At 43.3% G+C, this 14,932-nt stretch overlaps 1 protein-coding gene across 1 annotated transcript; it reads left to right on the forward strand.

Annotated features, from left to right (window-relative positions):
- The first annotated feature begins 8,798 nt into the window (after positions 1-8,798).
- Positions 8,799-14,417, forward strand: ALG11 (ALG11 alpha-1,2-mannosyltransferase). The gene is made up of 4 exons (XM_071570960.1): positions 8,799-8,905; positions 9,841-10,074; positions 10,786-11,717; positions 14,013-14,417. The coding sequence occupies exons 1-4, from the start codon at positions 8,868-8,870 to the stop codon at positions 14,282-14,284; spliced, it is 1,476 nt and encodes a 491-aa protein (XP_071427061.1). The 5' UTR covers positions 8,799-8,867; the 3' UTR covers positions 14,285-14,417.
- Positions 14,418-14,932: the final 515 nt, after the last annotated feature.

Genomic DNA, 14,932 nt, shown 5'->3' on the forward strand with positions numbered 1-14,932 from the left:
AATTGTTTAAGAGTTGATGACCTCATTTCAAACCAGCTCAGACTTTGACTTCAGTCTTTCAGGAAGCAGACTCAATCTTCTCTAAATATTTAAAAAAGGTTTGTTTGCTGGAAACCAGTAAAACTCAATAAAGCACTTCTTTTGTAACAGGGCTCCAAACAATGCACTGATTTTTTTCATTCCACAGCTTTTTGTATGATTGCAAATTATGTGGACTTGGTACTTTGTCTGCTCTTGGTAGTGTTGGTTTCATTATGGTAATTTCTGTTATCTGTATGTTTATACTGCAGAAATTTGTTTTAAAGGGCCTGGAAACTACTAGACTGATCATATTACCACAGAAAAAGGCACACCTTGTGGGTCAAGGTTTAAGTGCAAAGAGCAATTGCAACCTGCATGAATTAATTCAAGTCAAGTTTTCCACTGATGTTCATTCATCAAGCAGGTTAAGAAAGCTGGCAGAACTTGTCAAGCAGTACCACAGTGAAACCAGTATTTTTACTTCTGTGTTTCCAACTTGATTTTCTAATGTGTTTCATGATTTGCTCTTGCTCAGAGCTGGTTTTTACTTGTGAAGTTTGAGCAAAAGCTTTTTAGAATTCCATGAAGAGAAAAAGGACCCACATTTTACAGATTTTAACTGCAATATTTCAAATATAACTTGAGAATTAGTACAAAAGTGACTATTTTAAATGGCTAATTTGAGAAGACAGAAAAACCTATTACTTGTGAACCAATATTTGCTGTCGATATTTAGAAATAAAAAATAATTAAAGATTTCATTCAAGTTTTCTTTTGTAAATCTCTCAGTATTTTTGTGGCATTTAAAAACCATCTCTTACACTTGTTTGGAAAAAAAAATGATAAGTCTCTGAACTGTGATTTAAATATATGAGAGGACTGATTTTTCTGCTTATTATTTTTTCCCCAAAGTAAGCAGCCATTCACCCTGTAGCAGGTAAACTGATAGCAGACCCCAAGATGCCTTGACAGATCTGCAATTAAATTTTCCCCTGTATGGATCAGGAATGTAAGCCTATGTCTTAAGTGACCTCCATATATAACAGACATCATCTAAACTGCCCCCAGCTGTAAGGTCCACACAATTAGGTTTACTATTAGTTCCTTGACAGTACTTGTTTCAAAATACTCTCATGCCTGTATTTCTGGCTCTGTGGTCAGTGTTTAATCCCAAGTCAAACTGCTCAGCCTCTGAAATCCAAGAAAAAAAAAAAAGACAAAACAGCATCTTGTGCTGACATTACAAATGCCATGTCTAAAATACAAACATATTGCCAGTGTTAGGACAAGTTAGATATTAAAGGCAATTTATCTTAACAGCTATTTCTATCTCATCCTGGCAGGAACCACCTACATACACAAAAAGAGAAGTTTTCAGGAATTCCCAAATCTCTAAGTAAGCTTGAAAGCAGCACTCCTCACCACAGCACCCGGGCTCCCTCAATACAAGGTCTTGAGCAAAGTCCTATCTGCTTTCTTGGTGATACAGGCAAAACTCTTTCTTGGAAGAAGGGTTTCCACTTTCTATATTATCTGTCTGGTTCTTTTACGTCTTTTTTCCCTCCTCTCCCTGTGGACTGGTTGCAGTTCCCAGGTAGAAAAAGGCATGAGGGTGTTAAGGCCCTCTCTGAGAGCTCACTTTTGCAGAGAGTGCAATTTCTCAGGTGACCCAGCGTCATGGGGATCAGGCACAGCCCAACCAAGTTGGCACAAGAGTCCTTCTCACCTGTCCTTCACCTCTTGCCCTTTTGGACTCTGCCACATGCTGCCAAGACAAGGCATGAGCTACTTCCATGAGTGAACAAACCTGAGCACTGCTCACGTGCCTCTGATCTGAGCATCACTGTAGTCATGGTGGGACTGAAGGGACAGGTGGGGCAGCAGCAGGGACCACCCTAAATACAGTGCTGGCCTTTAGTGCATTTATCTTCCCAATTTGGAGGTCGATGAAGATCTGTCAGCTCTTGGCCCACATACTGTGCCACAGCAGGCAAGAAGTGAGGAAGGAAACCTCTGATGAGAACACTACAGGTACATGGAGTAGAGGCTTTGCTGTTTCCAGCTGTCAGAGATCAAAATTGAATGTATCACAGAATCACAGAATATGCTGAATTGGAAGAGATCCACAAGGATCATTGAGTCCAACCCTTAGCCCTGCACAGGACCATTCCCAAGAGTCACACCATGTGCCTGAGAGTATCATCCAAACACTTACTGAATTCTGGCAGGCTTGGTGTCCTGACCACTTCCCTGGGGAGCCTGTTCCAGTGCCCAGCCACCATCTGAGGGAAGAACCTTTTTCCAATAACCAACCTAAACCTCCCCTGACACAACTTCAGCCCATTTCCACAGGTTCTGTCACTGGTCACCACAGAGAAGAGATCAGTGCCTGCCTCTTTGCTTCTACTCATAAGGGAGCTTTAGACTGCAATGAGGTTTCCCCTCAGTCTCCTCTTCTCCAGCCTGAACAGTCCAAGTGCCCTCAGTTGCTCCTCATTCGGCTTCCCCTCAAGACCCTTCACCATCTTCACTGCCCTCCTTTGGACACTAAGAGCTTAATGTCTTTCTTATATTGTGGCACTCAAAACTGCACACAATATTCAAGGTGAGGCTGCCCCAGTGCAGAACAGAGCAGGACAATCCCCTTCCTCGACTGGCTGGCGATGCTGTGCCTGATGTCCCCCAGGACACGGTTGGTCCTCCTGGCTGCCAGGGCACTGCTGACTCATATTCAACCTACCATTGACCAGGACCCCCAGGTCCCTTTCCATGGCACTGCTTTCCAGCATCTCATTCCTCAGCCTGTATGAACACCCAGGGTTGTACCATCCCAGATGCTGGCACTTCCCCTTGAACTTCATATGGTTGGTGATTGCTCAGCCCTCTAATTTGTTGTGGTTTCTCTGCAGGGCCTTATTGCCCTGGAGGCAGTCAACAGCTCTTCCCAGTTTTGCGTCATTTGCAAACTTGCTCAGTATCCCTTCCAGTCCTGTGTCCAAGTCATTGATGAAGATGTTGAAGAGCACAGGACCCAAGATGGAGCCCTGTGGAACACCACTAGTGACAGGTTGCTAACTTGTATTTCTACAAAAATTCTGTCAATTATTTGCTCTTTGGAGCTAAGAACTATACAACACTGCCCTGTCCAGGTCTAATATCTCACAAGAACTTACAGTCAACTCTCAGGCAAGAGCCAAAGGCAGGAAGGTGCCAGTTTCTATCAGTGGAAATAACATACTTCCAAGTGACCAGGAAAATATGCGACGTTTGCCTGCATAGAGTGATACTGATTCACTATAGAGGCTTAGAGAAACTAAGAAAAGAAATAAAAAATGAAGATGAATATATTTGCTGTTGTTGTGGTTTGTTTGTTTTTTCCTTCTGGAATATCTGATAATAATCCCTATTAAATAACACCAGAAGCCTACAACAATTCAGGTAAGAATTCGTATAGAAATATCAGAACTAAAGTGGCAGTCAGGGATGAAAGTATCAACACAGGAAACTGCTACTAATTTTAGGCAATCTCTTCGAAACAAACAGTTGTTTTGAAAACCGTCTAAGAGAAATGGCAATACAGAGTAAACCTCTTTCTGTTTTACAAGTACTTTTATCTGAAATATTTAACACCTGGATTGAAATACACAGTTAAAATCCTGGTTTCAAATGCAGATGAGTTTTCTCAGGTTGTTTCCTGTGACATGCATACTGGCTCATCATGACACAAACTCACTGTAAACACAGGGTTTGTTTATTGCCTGAGGACACAGACGAAACTGGAGACATCTGACTCCTAAAGAAACACTTCCTGGAACCCGGCAGTTGTGAGAAAAGCAAAACACAAAAAAGCCTTCTACCTGTGAAACTGAGTCTTTTTCGCTCTCAGCAATATTCTGATTTCCAGCATTCCCCTCAGTCTGTTCTCTAGGCAGAGAATAGTTCTTCCAAGGACATGTTTAGTCAAAATCATAGCTCAGTATGAAAGAAGGTGAACACCCTGAGAGTTGTTGAACAATCTTTTGAGATTTATTTACTGTCCTCAATTCCTGGAAAGCAGAGATGTTATGCCACAGAAGTTCAGGATCAGTTCATTTACTATTTCCACCTGGTACCCCTGCTTGTTGAAAGAAAAGATAGTGTGGCTGGGAACTACTTTTAGGCAGCCATGGCTCACTGCCCAAAAGAGAATCTTTGACTGAATCTGCCCCATGGGAAAACCATCAACCTTTCAAGCTTTCTTCATCCTCAGAATAAAGTCAGAGGAGGTGACGAGGCACAGTGTCTACATCTCTCACATCTGGACCAGCCAAACAGCCTCTTCCAACAATTTTAACTCCCTTCTGTCCTGCTCTGCAGGCAGTTTCTTGTTCCTTTCTCTTTCTTAAGCAGTGCCAAGGAGCCAGAGGTGAACATAGAATGCAAATCCTGCCTTGTTCTGGCTTCATGACAAAGAGTTTGGATTTTCATGCGAATAGCACTCTCCCTTGCTTCCTGAAACAGGCAGAGAGGCACACACAAACACATGAGCACAAAGGCACCTTGAACAAGTCAGTGCAGTGAGCAAGTTATGCAAGCCCTTTATAAAGTTTGATGGTGGAAGCACCTTGCTCAGTAAAAAAAAAAAATCACAGAAGTTTTGCAGCTTCCCGAGCAGTTTCAGGGTTGATTTAAACAGGTGTTAATGTATGACTGTGAAAGAAGTGGTCCTTCATGATCCCCTTCATGTCTTAATTAGATACAGATGGCCCCAGATATATTATCATCTGCATAAAGAAGAATGAAAAGTACGAAGGGTTTGGGTCTGCTACTATAGACACTCAAAAATGATCAACGGCTCCTCGAGAATCCCAAAATTCCATCTGCAAACAATGGGACTTAAGTGGAGTCTACATGTTAATTTGCAAGCTCAGTGATGTTATAAGTAGAAGTACATCATTGGCCATCTCATTTCTGCCTGTGTTCTAAGTTGCTTGAAAACATTTCCTCCAGCTACCCTAAAAACTGGCACACATTTAGAGTCCATGGGAGGTTAAAACACTCAATCTACAGGATTAAACTCTAACGGTGGAATAGATTTGTTTTCCTACATGGTCCTTGCCCAGCTGGGATAATTTTTGTTAACCAAAAGCTATAATATGAGTTCATCCTGCCTAAATTGCCTTGTGATGCAAATAAACTTGCTTTATAGGCATTTCTGAAAAAAATCTGCATAAATCCAAGCTACTTAATTCTTCATTGCTTCTGCCATAAAAAAGGGGAGCTTTTGCTCACAGATACATGGTGCAACACCTATGCCTAGAATATGTAATTCAAAATTAAGGACGGCAGTGAAAAAAATTTTTTACTAGAATAGCTTATATTTAGCAACTTGAATATTATATCTGTAAAAAAAAAACACCACATCATTTTCCCTAGATATATCAATGACACAAAGTATTTCCAGTGCTTGGGTTTTGCTTCATATATATTTAGTGTTATATATATTTAGAATTGTTGTAATTTTACTTCTGCCTCCTGTTACTATGCAATGAAGAATAAATGTACTGAAACATTTAGCAGCCTATCACAAGACACACACAAAAATGAAAAACTTACTCTGTATATGAATGACCTAAGATTCCTTCTGCCAAAAAGAGTTCCAGGCATTTTGTTAGCTAAGACAGCAGCCCTGAACAAGAGACTTGGTGCTACACAGTGAATGCTTCTGAAAGCAAGTAACCAACTGTACAAGAAAGTATAAAAGACCACATGACTGTCATATGAATATCCTTAGACAATATTAATCCAGTTTCTTTCTATTTTTACTTGGCAGTGGTTTTATCTGACTAGGCTACTCATATGTGGAGTAGTCAGTGAGAATGAGAGTTACAAAAATGTGCTTTCAAACTGTCTCAAATGCCTTGTAGGCTTGAGGAAAACATAGTGAGCAGACTCTGCTATTTATTCTGAATACCGCTCAATTCAGAAGGCCTGTTTGCATGGGCTTTCTTTCAGAGTAAGGACCCTTAAGGAAATCAATTAAAACCAGACAAAAATGCTTACAGAGGCTACAGTCTGTAAGCCTGTTAGCTGAATACCTTGTGATTAATGAAAAGTTAACACAAGAACTTTTAAAGTATTGATACATCCGTTTTTAGTTACCACTAGAGTGACTAAGAAAAAAATAAAACTAAGATGATTAAGAAAGCATCTCTTCTATTCGGAAAGGCTAGGATGGTTCAGTCTGGAAGAAGAGAAGGCTGAGAGGGATCTTATCAATGTATATAAACACCTGAAGGAGAGATGCAAAGAGGATGGAGCCAGGATCTATGACTGCGGCCCAGTGAAGGACCAGAGGCAATGGGCCCAAATTGAAACACATGAGGTTCCCTCTGAACATCAGGAAACACTTTTTACTGTGAGGGTGACCAAGCAGTGGTTACACAGGGAAGTTGTGTAGTGTTCATCCTTGCAGGTATTCAAAACTCATCTGTACTCAATCCTGGGCAACCAGCTCTAGATGACTTAATTTGGGCAGGAGGGCTGGGGAATGGCCTCCAGAGGTCAAAGAATCATGAAAAGGTTTGGGTTGGAAGAAACATTAAATATCATTTAGTTCCAACACCTCTGTCATGGTCAAGGCTGCCACTGACTAGATCAGGTTGCTCAGGGCCAGATTCAACCTGGCCTTGAACACTTCCAGAGGTGAGGAATTCAGAACTTCTCTGGACAGCCTGTTCCAGTACTTCACCACCCTTACAGTACAGAATTTCTTTCTAACATCTAATCCAAATCTCTCTTTTAATTTAAAACTATTGCCTCTTGTCCTTAAGTCTCCTCTTAATTAAGCTTTGGCTAACCTGCGGTCCTTCAGCTTCATAAAGACACTCAGTTTAAGATCCACACCTTCCAAGGGAGTGACCGTGAGCTCCTTTTCAAGCTGGTGAGGAGAAGCACAAATTTCATCATCTGAAACAGACTAGACTTTTTGATCCCTGGAAGAACTTGCCTTTTCTATGAACCCAGGCAATAATCTTCATATGCTGACATTACAAGAGAGGTGTTTTGAGTTGACAGTTGTGAATCCAGCAGAAATAACTTCTGTAAATATACCACAGGCTTTTCAGGGAACTGCTCTGTCAGCGAAGAGAAAAAAAGACTAAGAGAGAAAACAATGCCTGTGGCGCCCTCCTTATGAAAGCTGTTAGTTTGTAAATTAAATGTTAGGCCATGCTTGCTGGACCTCCCAACAGAACTCTTCAAATTTACCTGCTTTCATAAAGGTGGAGATGCTCTGGTAAAACCTACAGTCAGTGGTATTTAGGACAGTCAAAATATTTAAATAAAAACACCAGTAAAATAACCAATAAAACCGAAGGTTTGACACGTTTCCAGTTTCACTCCCACAAGCTGAGTCCTTCCAAGTGGAAAACTCAATCCAGACAGGTCAGAACCAAACAACTATTACCTAAGTTGCACTCTTCTCACTCCCACTACAGTAGAGACTTTGTCTCTCTCCTTCAAAATATACCAATAGCCACATAAACTAATGACTCAGCACTTTTCAACCAGCAGTCTCCTGATTAAGACACAGACATCCTAGCACCTTCAAAACGTCAAAATGCACAGGCATCTAGGATATGAAATTGATTGTGCTGACCTCAAAGAGACTGAAAGGTCGCAGGTTCTGAAAAGGTCTTGTTCAAAGAACAGGGTTTGAAACTCCCTCAAATTTTGGAAAGCCTCAGCTCTGCAAGAGACTGGGGAGTGAGTTACCTGGATCAAATTTGCCACATAAACCATTTATGATTTTAAATAGAGCCTGTGGTGTGGGAAAAAGCATGCAGCAATGTGAAAGGAGGTCAGAAACATTTTGGACTCTTCTGCCTAAGCCCCTCCTGACCTAGAGAGTCTGGTAGTTTCACTCAACGCTTCCCAGCTTCCAGGAGAGCAGGACAAGTTCCTTACGTTGTTCCAAGGAAGCCTTTTTAGGAGTATGAAGTTCTGTTCTGTTAAAAAAACAGCCCTGTTCAGTCTTATTTCTACACTAATGCTCTGCTCTGTGCACACACTCCCCAGTCAAGACAGAACAGGAGACAAAGCACACTAGCCAGAGACAACCTGAGCATCCTCCAGTGGGAAGTGCTTCCAGTGAGTGTTTCTGGCATCCCTGCAGAGGCAGTGCCAGGCGCAGGGTGTGCAGGACATCCTGCCCTGGGCTCCCCGCGATAACCTGCGCACAGCCGGACACAGCTGTAAGGAGGGATTCACCTGCCATCAGCAGCTTAGGGCTGCAAGCCAGGACACCGAGCACCATCCCCTCCCGGCCGAAGAAAGGGGCCAGCATTTACACGGGCAAAACTTGGATGTGCGGGGCTGCAGGAAAAATATCCCTGTCCCTGGGAAGCCTCAGCTTCCTCACCACTCCAATCTGCCCGCAGCATTCAAGGAGGTCCCTGGATTGCACTGAGCAGCATGGGCCACGTCTGACTGAGCTCTGCCAGTGCTGGGCTGTTCTCCACTCCCTTCTGGCACTCCTGGGGGAGAAAAGGCAGTCTGTATGGCGACACAGCGCTCCCTACACGGCGCTATGGGGCCCTGCGCCCGAGGGCGGGCGAGGAGGAGGGGGAATAGGACAAGGAAAAGGAGGGTGGAGAAGGAGGAGGGGACGGAGGAGGAGGAGGAGGAGGAGGAGGAGGAGGAGGAGGAGGAGGAGGAGGAGGCGGCGGCGGCGGCGGCGGCGGCCGAGGCCGCTCCCGAGGCCGCTCCCGCCCCCGCGGGGCCGTGCAGGAGCCGCTCCCAGGCTGGTCCCGCCCCGCCGAGGCGGAACCGCCCTTTCCGCCGGGAAAGCGGCGGCGCTGGGCAAGATGGTGGCGGGAGGGGCGTGCCTGTGTGGGCTCCTCAGGTACCGGGGCGGGGGCGGCGCGTCGCGGCGGACGAGAGGGAGGAAGGGAGAGGGGAGGAGAAGGGAGGAGGCGGCCCCCGCCCGGTCGCGCTCCCGCCCGGTCGCGCTCCCGCAGCGCTCCAGCCCGCCCGGCCCCGATGGGTTAATGCGTTTCTCTCCTGCTCCCGGCCCGACATGGAAGTGTTTCCTTACGTGTCAGCCGTGACGTGTGGGTCGCCGTGGCAGCTCCTGTGGCGCCGAGCAGATGCTGTTTAGTTTAGCACAAGTGGTAGCGTGGCAGGAGGCGCCAGGCGCTGTCCCTGGCGCGTCCAGAGGACCGGGAAGGCGCTCCCGGGAGGAACACTCGGCAGTGGGTTAGGAGAGCTGTGCGAGAGGCGTGAGAGCGAAGGGAATAGCCCTGCCAGTGTCTCAGAAGCCGAAGGAATCGGGACTCTGGGCGCAGAGAAGTTGCAGGGATCTTCTCTGGAGAGCTGACACAGCTCCTCGTATCTCAGGGGAATGGGAAATGAGGTTGGAATGCGAAAGGGCTGGCCCCAGGAGCTGGCCTAGGAGGCACCAAAGCAGTTCACAGTAAGGCAGGCCAAACAGGGGCTTGGACTGAATAAAACCCTTACGATAAATCTTTAGAAATCACTGCTAGTTGTACTGCAGATTGCTGAGGGCTCTACAACCTTAGCGTAGAGTACATGGAGAGACATACAGATATATAACATGAGTAAACAATAATAAATGATTGCAAGGTAACAGGAGAAGAAAAAGTGATCTTTGGCTAAACAATGTAGTGATACATGTACAGATACTGATGATTTCTGAGATTAGAATTTAAGAAATTGTTGAGCTCCCTGTAGCTCTACTTGTAAGCCCTTCTTGCTCAATTTCATACATATTATTTCTTTAAAGCAATTATATATTTTTAAATTTCTGGCTTGTTTCAGATTGCTGTGCTCATTGTTAATCCCTGCATTATTTCTAAGTGGAATTTTGTGTGTCTGCTTGATGGTGCTGCTGTGGGGAATACGGCTCTGGATACAACAAAGGAAAAAACAGCAGAGCTCAGCAGGAAGAGATGGGACACGGCAATTGCTGGTGGCCTTTTTTCACCCATATTGCAATGCAGGAGGTGGAGGGGAGAGAGTCTTGTGGTGCGCCATAAGAACGCTCCAGAAAAAGTAAGCGTATATGTTTATCAAACACTGTATTTCATTCTTAGCTTCTGATGGTATTACTTATGCATATGTTGGCATTTTACCTATTTAAATAGGTACCATAAATCTGCATTTTTTTGTACATCTGAGTTCCATGTGGTTGCACCATTCCACTTCATCCCTTTATCCAGAGTTTTATCTTTCCTGCTGTGGCATCTCTCACTTTTTTCTTTATCTCCTTGAAAGAGCTCCTCCTTCCTCCTCAGTTTTCTACTACTGGTATGGAACTTTGTATAGTCATAACTCATCAGTAATTAATTGATAATCTTGGTACTTGCCTCTTGGTGCAGGAGGCAAAACAAGTTAATAGCTAAAGTGGATTTAACACGGGCACATCCTCTGGTTTGCACAGTGGTCTGCATTTTGCTCATGCTATGCAATAGACAGACATCTGTAGGGCAAGGTGTTCTTAAATCTCTAGAATAACACTGAGCTCCTTTTGTTTCAGTCCAAAAAAATATTCATGAAGTCCTCATCCATATGCCTTTCTGCAGATCAGAAAAAAACTGTGGAAGTATTGGGAAAAGTATAATTTAATTAAAGTCATTTCACAGCTAGATCAGACATTTGTTCTCACATTCTTCTTGAGTTAATTATGAATGGATAATATTTTAGTTTCTTGTTAAAAAAAATGAAGAGGAGACTGCGTGAAATTCTTTTTCTTTATTCTTACAGGTACAGAAATGTAACGTGTGTTGTTTACACTGGTGACAGAGATGCCACTGGAGGAGAAATAGTGGAAGGTGCTTTCAGAAGATTCAATATTAAATTAATTCATCCTGTGAAATTTGTATTCCTAGAAAAACGCTACCTTGTGGAAGCTTCTCTTTATCCTCACTTCACTTTGCTGGGACAAAGTTTAGGATCAGTGTTCCTCGGCTGGGAAGCTCTTCTAAAGTGTGTTCCTGATATTTATATTGACTCAATGGGTTATGCCTTCACACTTCCCCTCTTTAAATATGTAGGAGGTTGTCGCGTTGGATGCTACGTCCATTATCCCACTATCAGCACCGATATGCTTTCTGTCGTTAGGAATCAGGATACCAGGTTTAACAATGCAGCCTTCATAACAAACAGTCCTTTCTTCAGCAAATTTAAACTTGTCTACTACTACTTCTTTGCTTTCATGTACGGATTGGTTGGTTCCTGCAGTGATGTGATTATGGTTAATTCTTCTTGGACACTAAATCACATCCTTTCCCTCTGGAGAGCTGGGGCTTGCACTAGTGTTGTGTATCCACCATGTGATGTTCAGACTTTTCTGGATATTCCACTGGAAGTGGAAAAGAGCACCAGTGAATATTCCATTGTTTCTGTCAGCCAGTTCAGGCCTGAGAAAGATCATCCTTTGCAAATCAGAGCCTTTGCTAAATTGCTGAAAGAAAAGAGAGTGGGACAGCAGCCAACGCTGAAGCTGATCTTAATTGGAGGCTGTCGTAACCAGCAAGATGAAGAGCGTGTAAATAACCTTAAACATCTTTGCGAAGAGTTGGGCGTTGGTAACGACGTGGCATTCAGGATAAACATTCCCTTTGAGGAGCTAAAGAGGCACCTGGCCGAGGCCACCATCGGCTTGCATACGATGTGGAATGAGCACTTCGGCATCGGTCAGTACCTTTCCTTAATTCAGCCATTCGTCCCTAGGTGTCTGGGCATAGAGGTCTGCATACCAAGCAGGTGTCTGGCTGTCATGCCTGTTGGAGGCAGTGTAGCCACAGTAAAGCCTTCAGGACCAGTGCAGGTGTCTAACCACTAGGTGCTACTGTAGTGCAAGCTAAAGTGCTGTAGTCCTATACTGTTTAGCATCACCTAAACAGACACCTGTGCTGCCCAGGAAATCCTACTGACCTCCAGCTATCACTCTGCAAGGTCATGAGTCACGCTGTGGTCCTTGCCTTGGGTTTGCCAGCCTTACACAGCCGCGTTCCAGAGTTTCAAAGGGCAGCAGGTACTTCTGATTAAGCACCCTAGATTGTGCCCTGTTGGCTCCACAGACTGCAGGGGCAGCTTAGACACAGTTCATGTGTTGCAGTTTTGGTCATGTTTAACCTGCCTCAGATGTCATTTTAAATGTCCAGTATATATCATGGAGGCAGTCCCGAGGTGTAAAGGAGACCACTCTGGACTCTGAATCTCAAGGTTCTGAGTTCAAGGCTTAGTGGGGACCGTCTCCTGGCAGTTCAATGCCTCCCTGCCATCCCATCCCGTCAGATCTTGGGTGCTCAGCAAGGTCAGCCTCGGTTAGTACCGGGTGCTGTGACAGTCCCGAGGACTTCCCTGTCACTGTCGCTCGGCCGTGGCAGATGGACCTCAGGACTTAAACGGTGGGGCCAGTTCTGTGCACACTGAGCCTCACCTAAAAAATCCACTGTGCAGGCTGGAAGGGCACACCCACATGGGGAGAGCCCTGCCCAAAGCTTCACAAAATCTGGCCATACATATGCCATGGGAGTCAAGCTGCTGTTTTAGAGGCTTGAATCTCCCACAGATCCTCTCTGTTATAGATAAGCCCTGCGTAGATGCCACCAGGTACCCTGGGTGATCTCATTGCATGAGGCACCTATGCTGAGGCAAATAAATCATTAAATCAATCAGTGTAGCACAATGCCATGAAGGAGCTGGGACCTGGTTTGCATGTGCTGTCCTACAGAATTAAGGTATAGGGCTCAGTTCATTGGGGTTAGTTGAGTCCTGACCTTGAAAGGGAGTGCAAGATTGCCCATCTGCTGTAAATCTACAACAGGGTAAGTTGGCAGCCAAGCAGATGGATGCCATACTTGGCTAGAGTGTGACTAAACTGCAGGTCATGTCTTCCGACTATAAGCATACAAGCTAAATATAAGTAGAAGATTATGGTCTGTAGGAACTTGGTAGAAAAAATGTACACTGAAGTGTCTCACAGAAGTAACTGCAAAATAATGTATTCTCATTTTTTTTCCTGCCACTAAACAGCTTAGTTAGATTTTTTAAAAAAGTGATACAATCACACTGTTATTTTGAATCTGAGCATTATTTCACCTTCATCTCAAGGGCTTTTTATGTATAAAAAACATGTTCCAAAACCTTGGAGCATTATTTATAGTAGGCAATATCTGAGCTGAGTGAACTTACAAAAGTCAAATCAGAACTAAGAAGAATCAGCAATGAAAGTGATTTCTGAGGTCAGTTCTGGAACCATGGAGAAGACTTAAGTTGTATACATTATGTGTTGTTCCTACCATACTGCTTTTGGTTGAGCATTAAAATGCCTTCCATCAGAAACATAGATGTAGCAATAACAATTTTTACTATGTCTTGCTGAGTTGTCAAAAGTTGCAAAGATTTGTTAATCTGCAAAATAATGACTTCTGAATATTACCTGGTTGAAATGTGCATAGTCAACTTCTTTCTCAGTCTCTTTCAGTATGTTTAAAATCTTCAGTGTGAGTGAAAAAATGAATACAGTCACACTGAGCTCTAACTTTTAAATTTTTTGCAGCTGTCACCATACCATAAACCAGCATTGCAGTGTTCTGTCACAGAACTATATAGTGTTCCGTGTTTATCTTTGCATTTATTTCCACACCTAGCGCTTTCTTTGCTATATATAATGGTGATAGAATCTGTCTCAGGTAAATCAGGTACGTTACAAGAACCACAACTTAACCAGTTGTATACTATTTCTAATATCAATTTTATGTCTTTAAGAGAAACTATCATTTCAGTCCTTAGAACTGGAAAATTTAAATTCATGGTTTTTATGGGACCGGTTTCGCTGTATTTTATCAACTTAGCTATAATGGGAATCTAGTAACTTAACAATTCAGGGTGAGTTTTACAGTTCTTTTAACTTTACAGTGTTCTATAGAAATTCAAGGTATAGAATGTGCACATTCATATCAGCATGTTTTGTATCTTTACAGGAGTAGTTGAATGTATGGCAGCTGGCGTGGTTATCCTGGCTCACAATTCTGGAGGCCCCAAATTAGATATTGTGGTACCCTATGAGGGACATATAACAGGCTTCCTAGCAGAAGACGAGGACAATTATGCTGAGACAATGGCTTATATCCTCTCTTTGTCTCCTGAAAAAAGATTAGCGATCAGAGAAAATGCTCGTCGCTCTGTGCACAGGTTTTCTGACCAGAACTTTGAAGACACATTCCTGTTATCTGTGGAGCCATTATTTAAATAAATGTATATAAATAAAAATTTATGTGAGTAAAATTAACTTTTTGTATTTGACTGTGTGGCACATGTAAATATATCTAATCTGTGATCCCTTGGTCCCATTCAATAAAGAGCATTGGGTTTTTTTCTGTCAGGCATCTGCTTTGTGTAACAGACATGTTTTTACTGGGAAAGAAATATGTTGACTACATGACAGTATGGTGCACTTCAAAACCCTGTGGATTCACAAACCATGGTACTACTTTAGCAACAGAAAGTTCCCTGGTAATTGGGAAGCTCTTTTATTTATTGAATACTTTCAGTCTTTACCTATTTTATGACTCTCTACCCACAGTTACACTTTTTGAAGTCAACACTTGTTTTATAGCCTTTGTACCCAGAATCTACAGAATCCAGAATCTACAGCACATTTTCAATTTGATGTTCCCTCTTGTGTGGCACAATTCTGTTGTGTAGAATTTTGATTGTAGTCCTGAAGATTTCATTACCTACAGTGGCTCCTTTAGGATAATCATGTGATAGTGTAATTGCACTTATCTATGATCCTTGTATTAGGTATTTCCTTGTGTTCTTTCATGGTGTAACAACTCAATATTTTTCCAAGCCAACTCTATTGAAAGGTTTTCTGTTCCTAGGGATTAGAAAGGTCTAG

Source organism: Pithys albifrons, chromosome 1, assembly GCF_047495875.1.
Source record: "Pithys albifrons albifrons isolate INPA30051 chromosome 1, PitAlb_v1, whole genome shotgun sequence".
Classification (NCBI taxonomy): Eukaryota; Metazoa; Chordata; class Aves; order Passeriformes; family Thamnophilidae; genus Pithys; species Pithys albifrons.

Excerpts from the sequence above, each read along its gene's own strand:
- ALG11 (XM_071570960.1), top strand. The coding sequence starts at position 8,868 with ATGGTGGCGGGAGGGGCGTGCCTGTGTGGGCTCCTCAG. Across the intron at positions 8,906-9,840 it reads TGCCTGTGTGGGCTCCTCAG|ATTGCTGTGCTCATTGTTAA; the intron begins GTACCGGGGCGG and ends GGCTTGTTTCAG. Across the intron at positions 10,075-10,785 it reads ATAAGAACGCTCCAGAAAAA|GTACAGAAATGTAACGTGTG; the intron begins GTAAGCGTATAT and ends TTATTCTTACAG.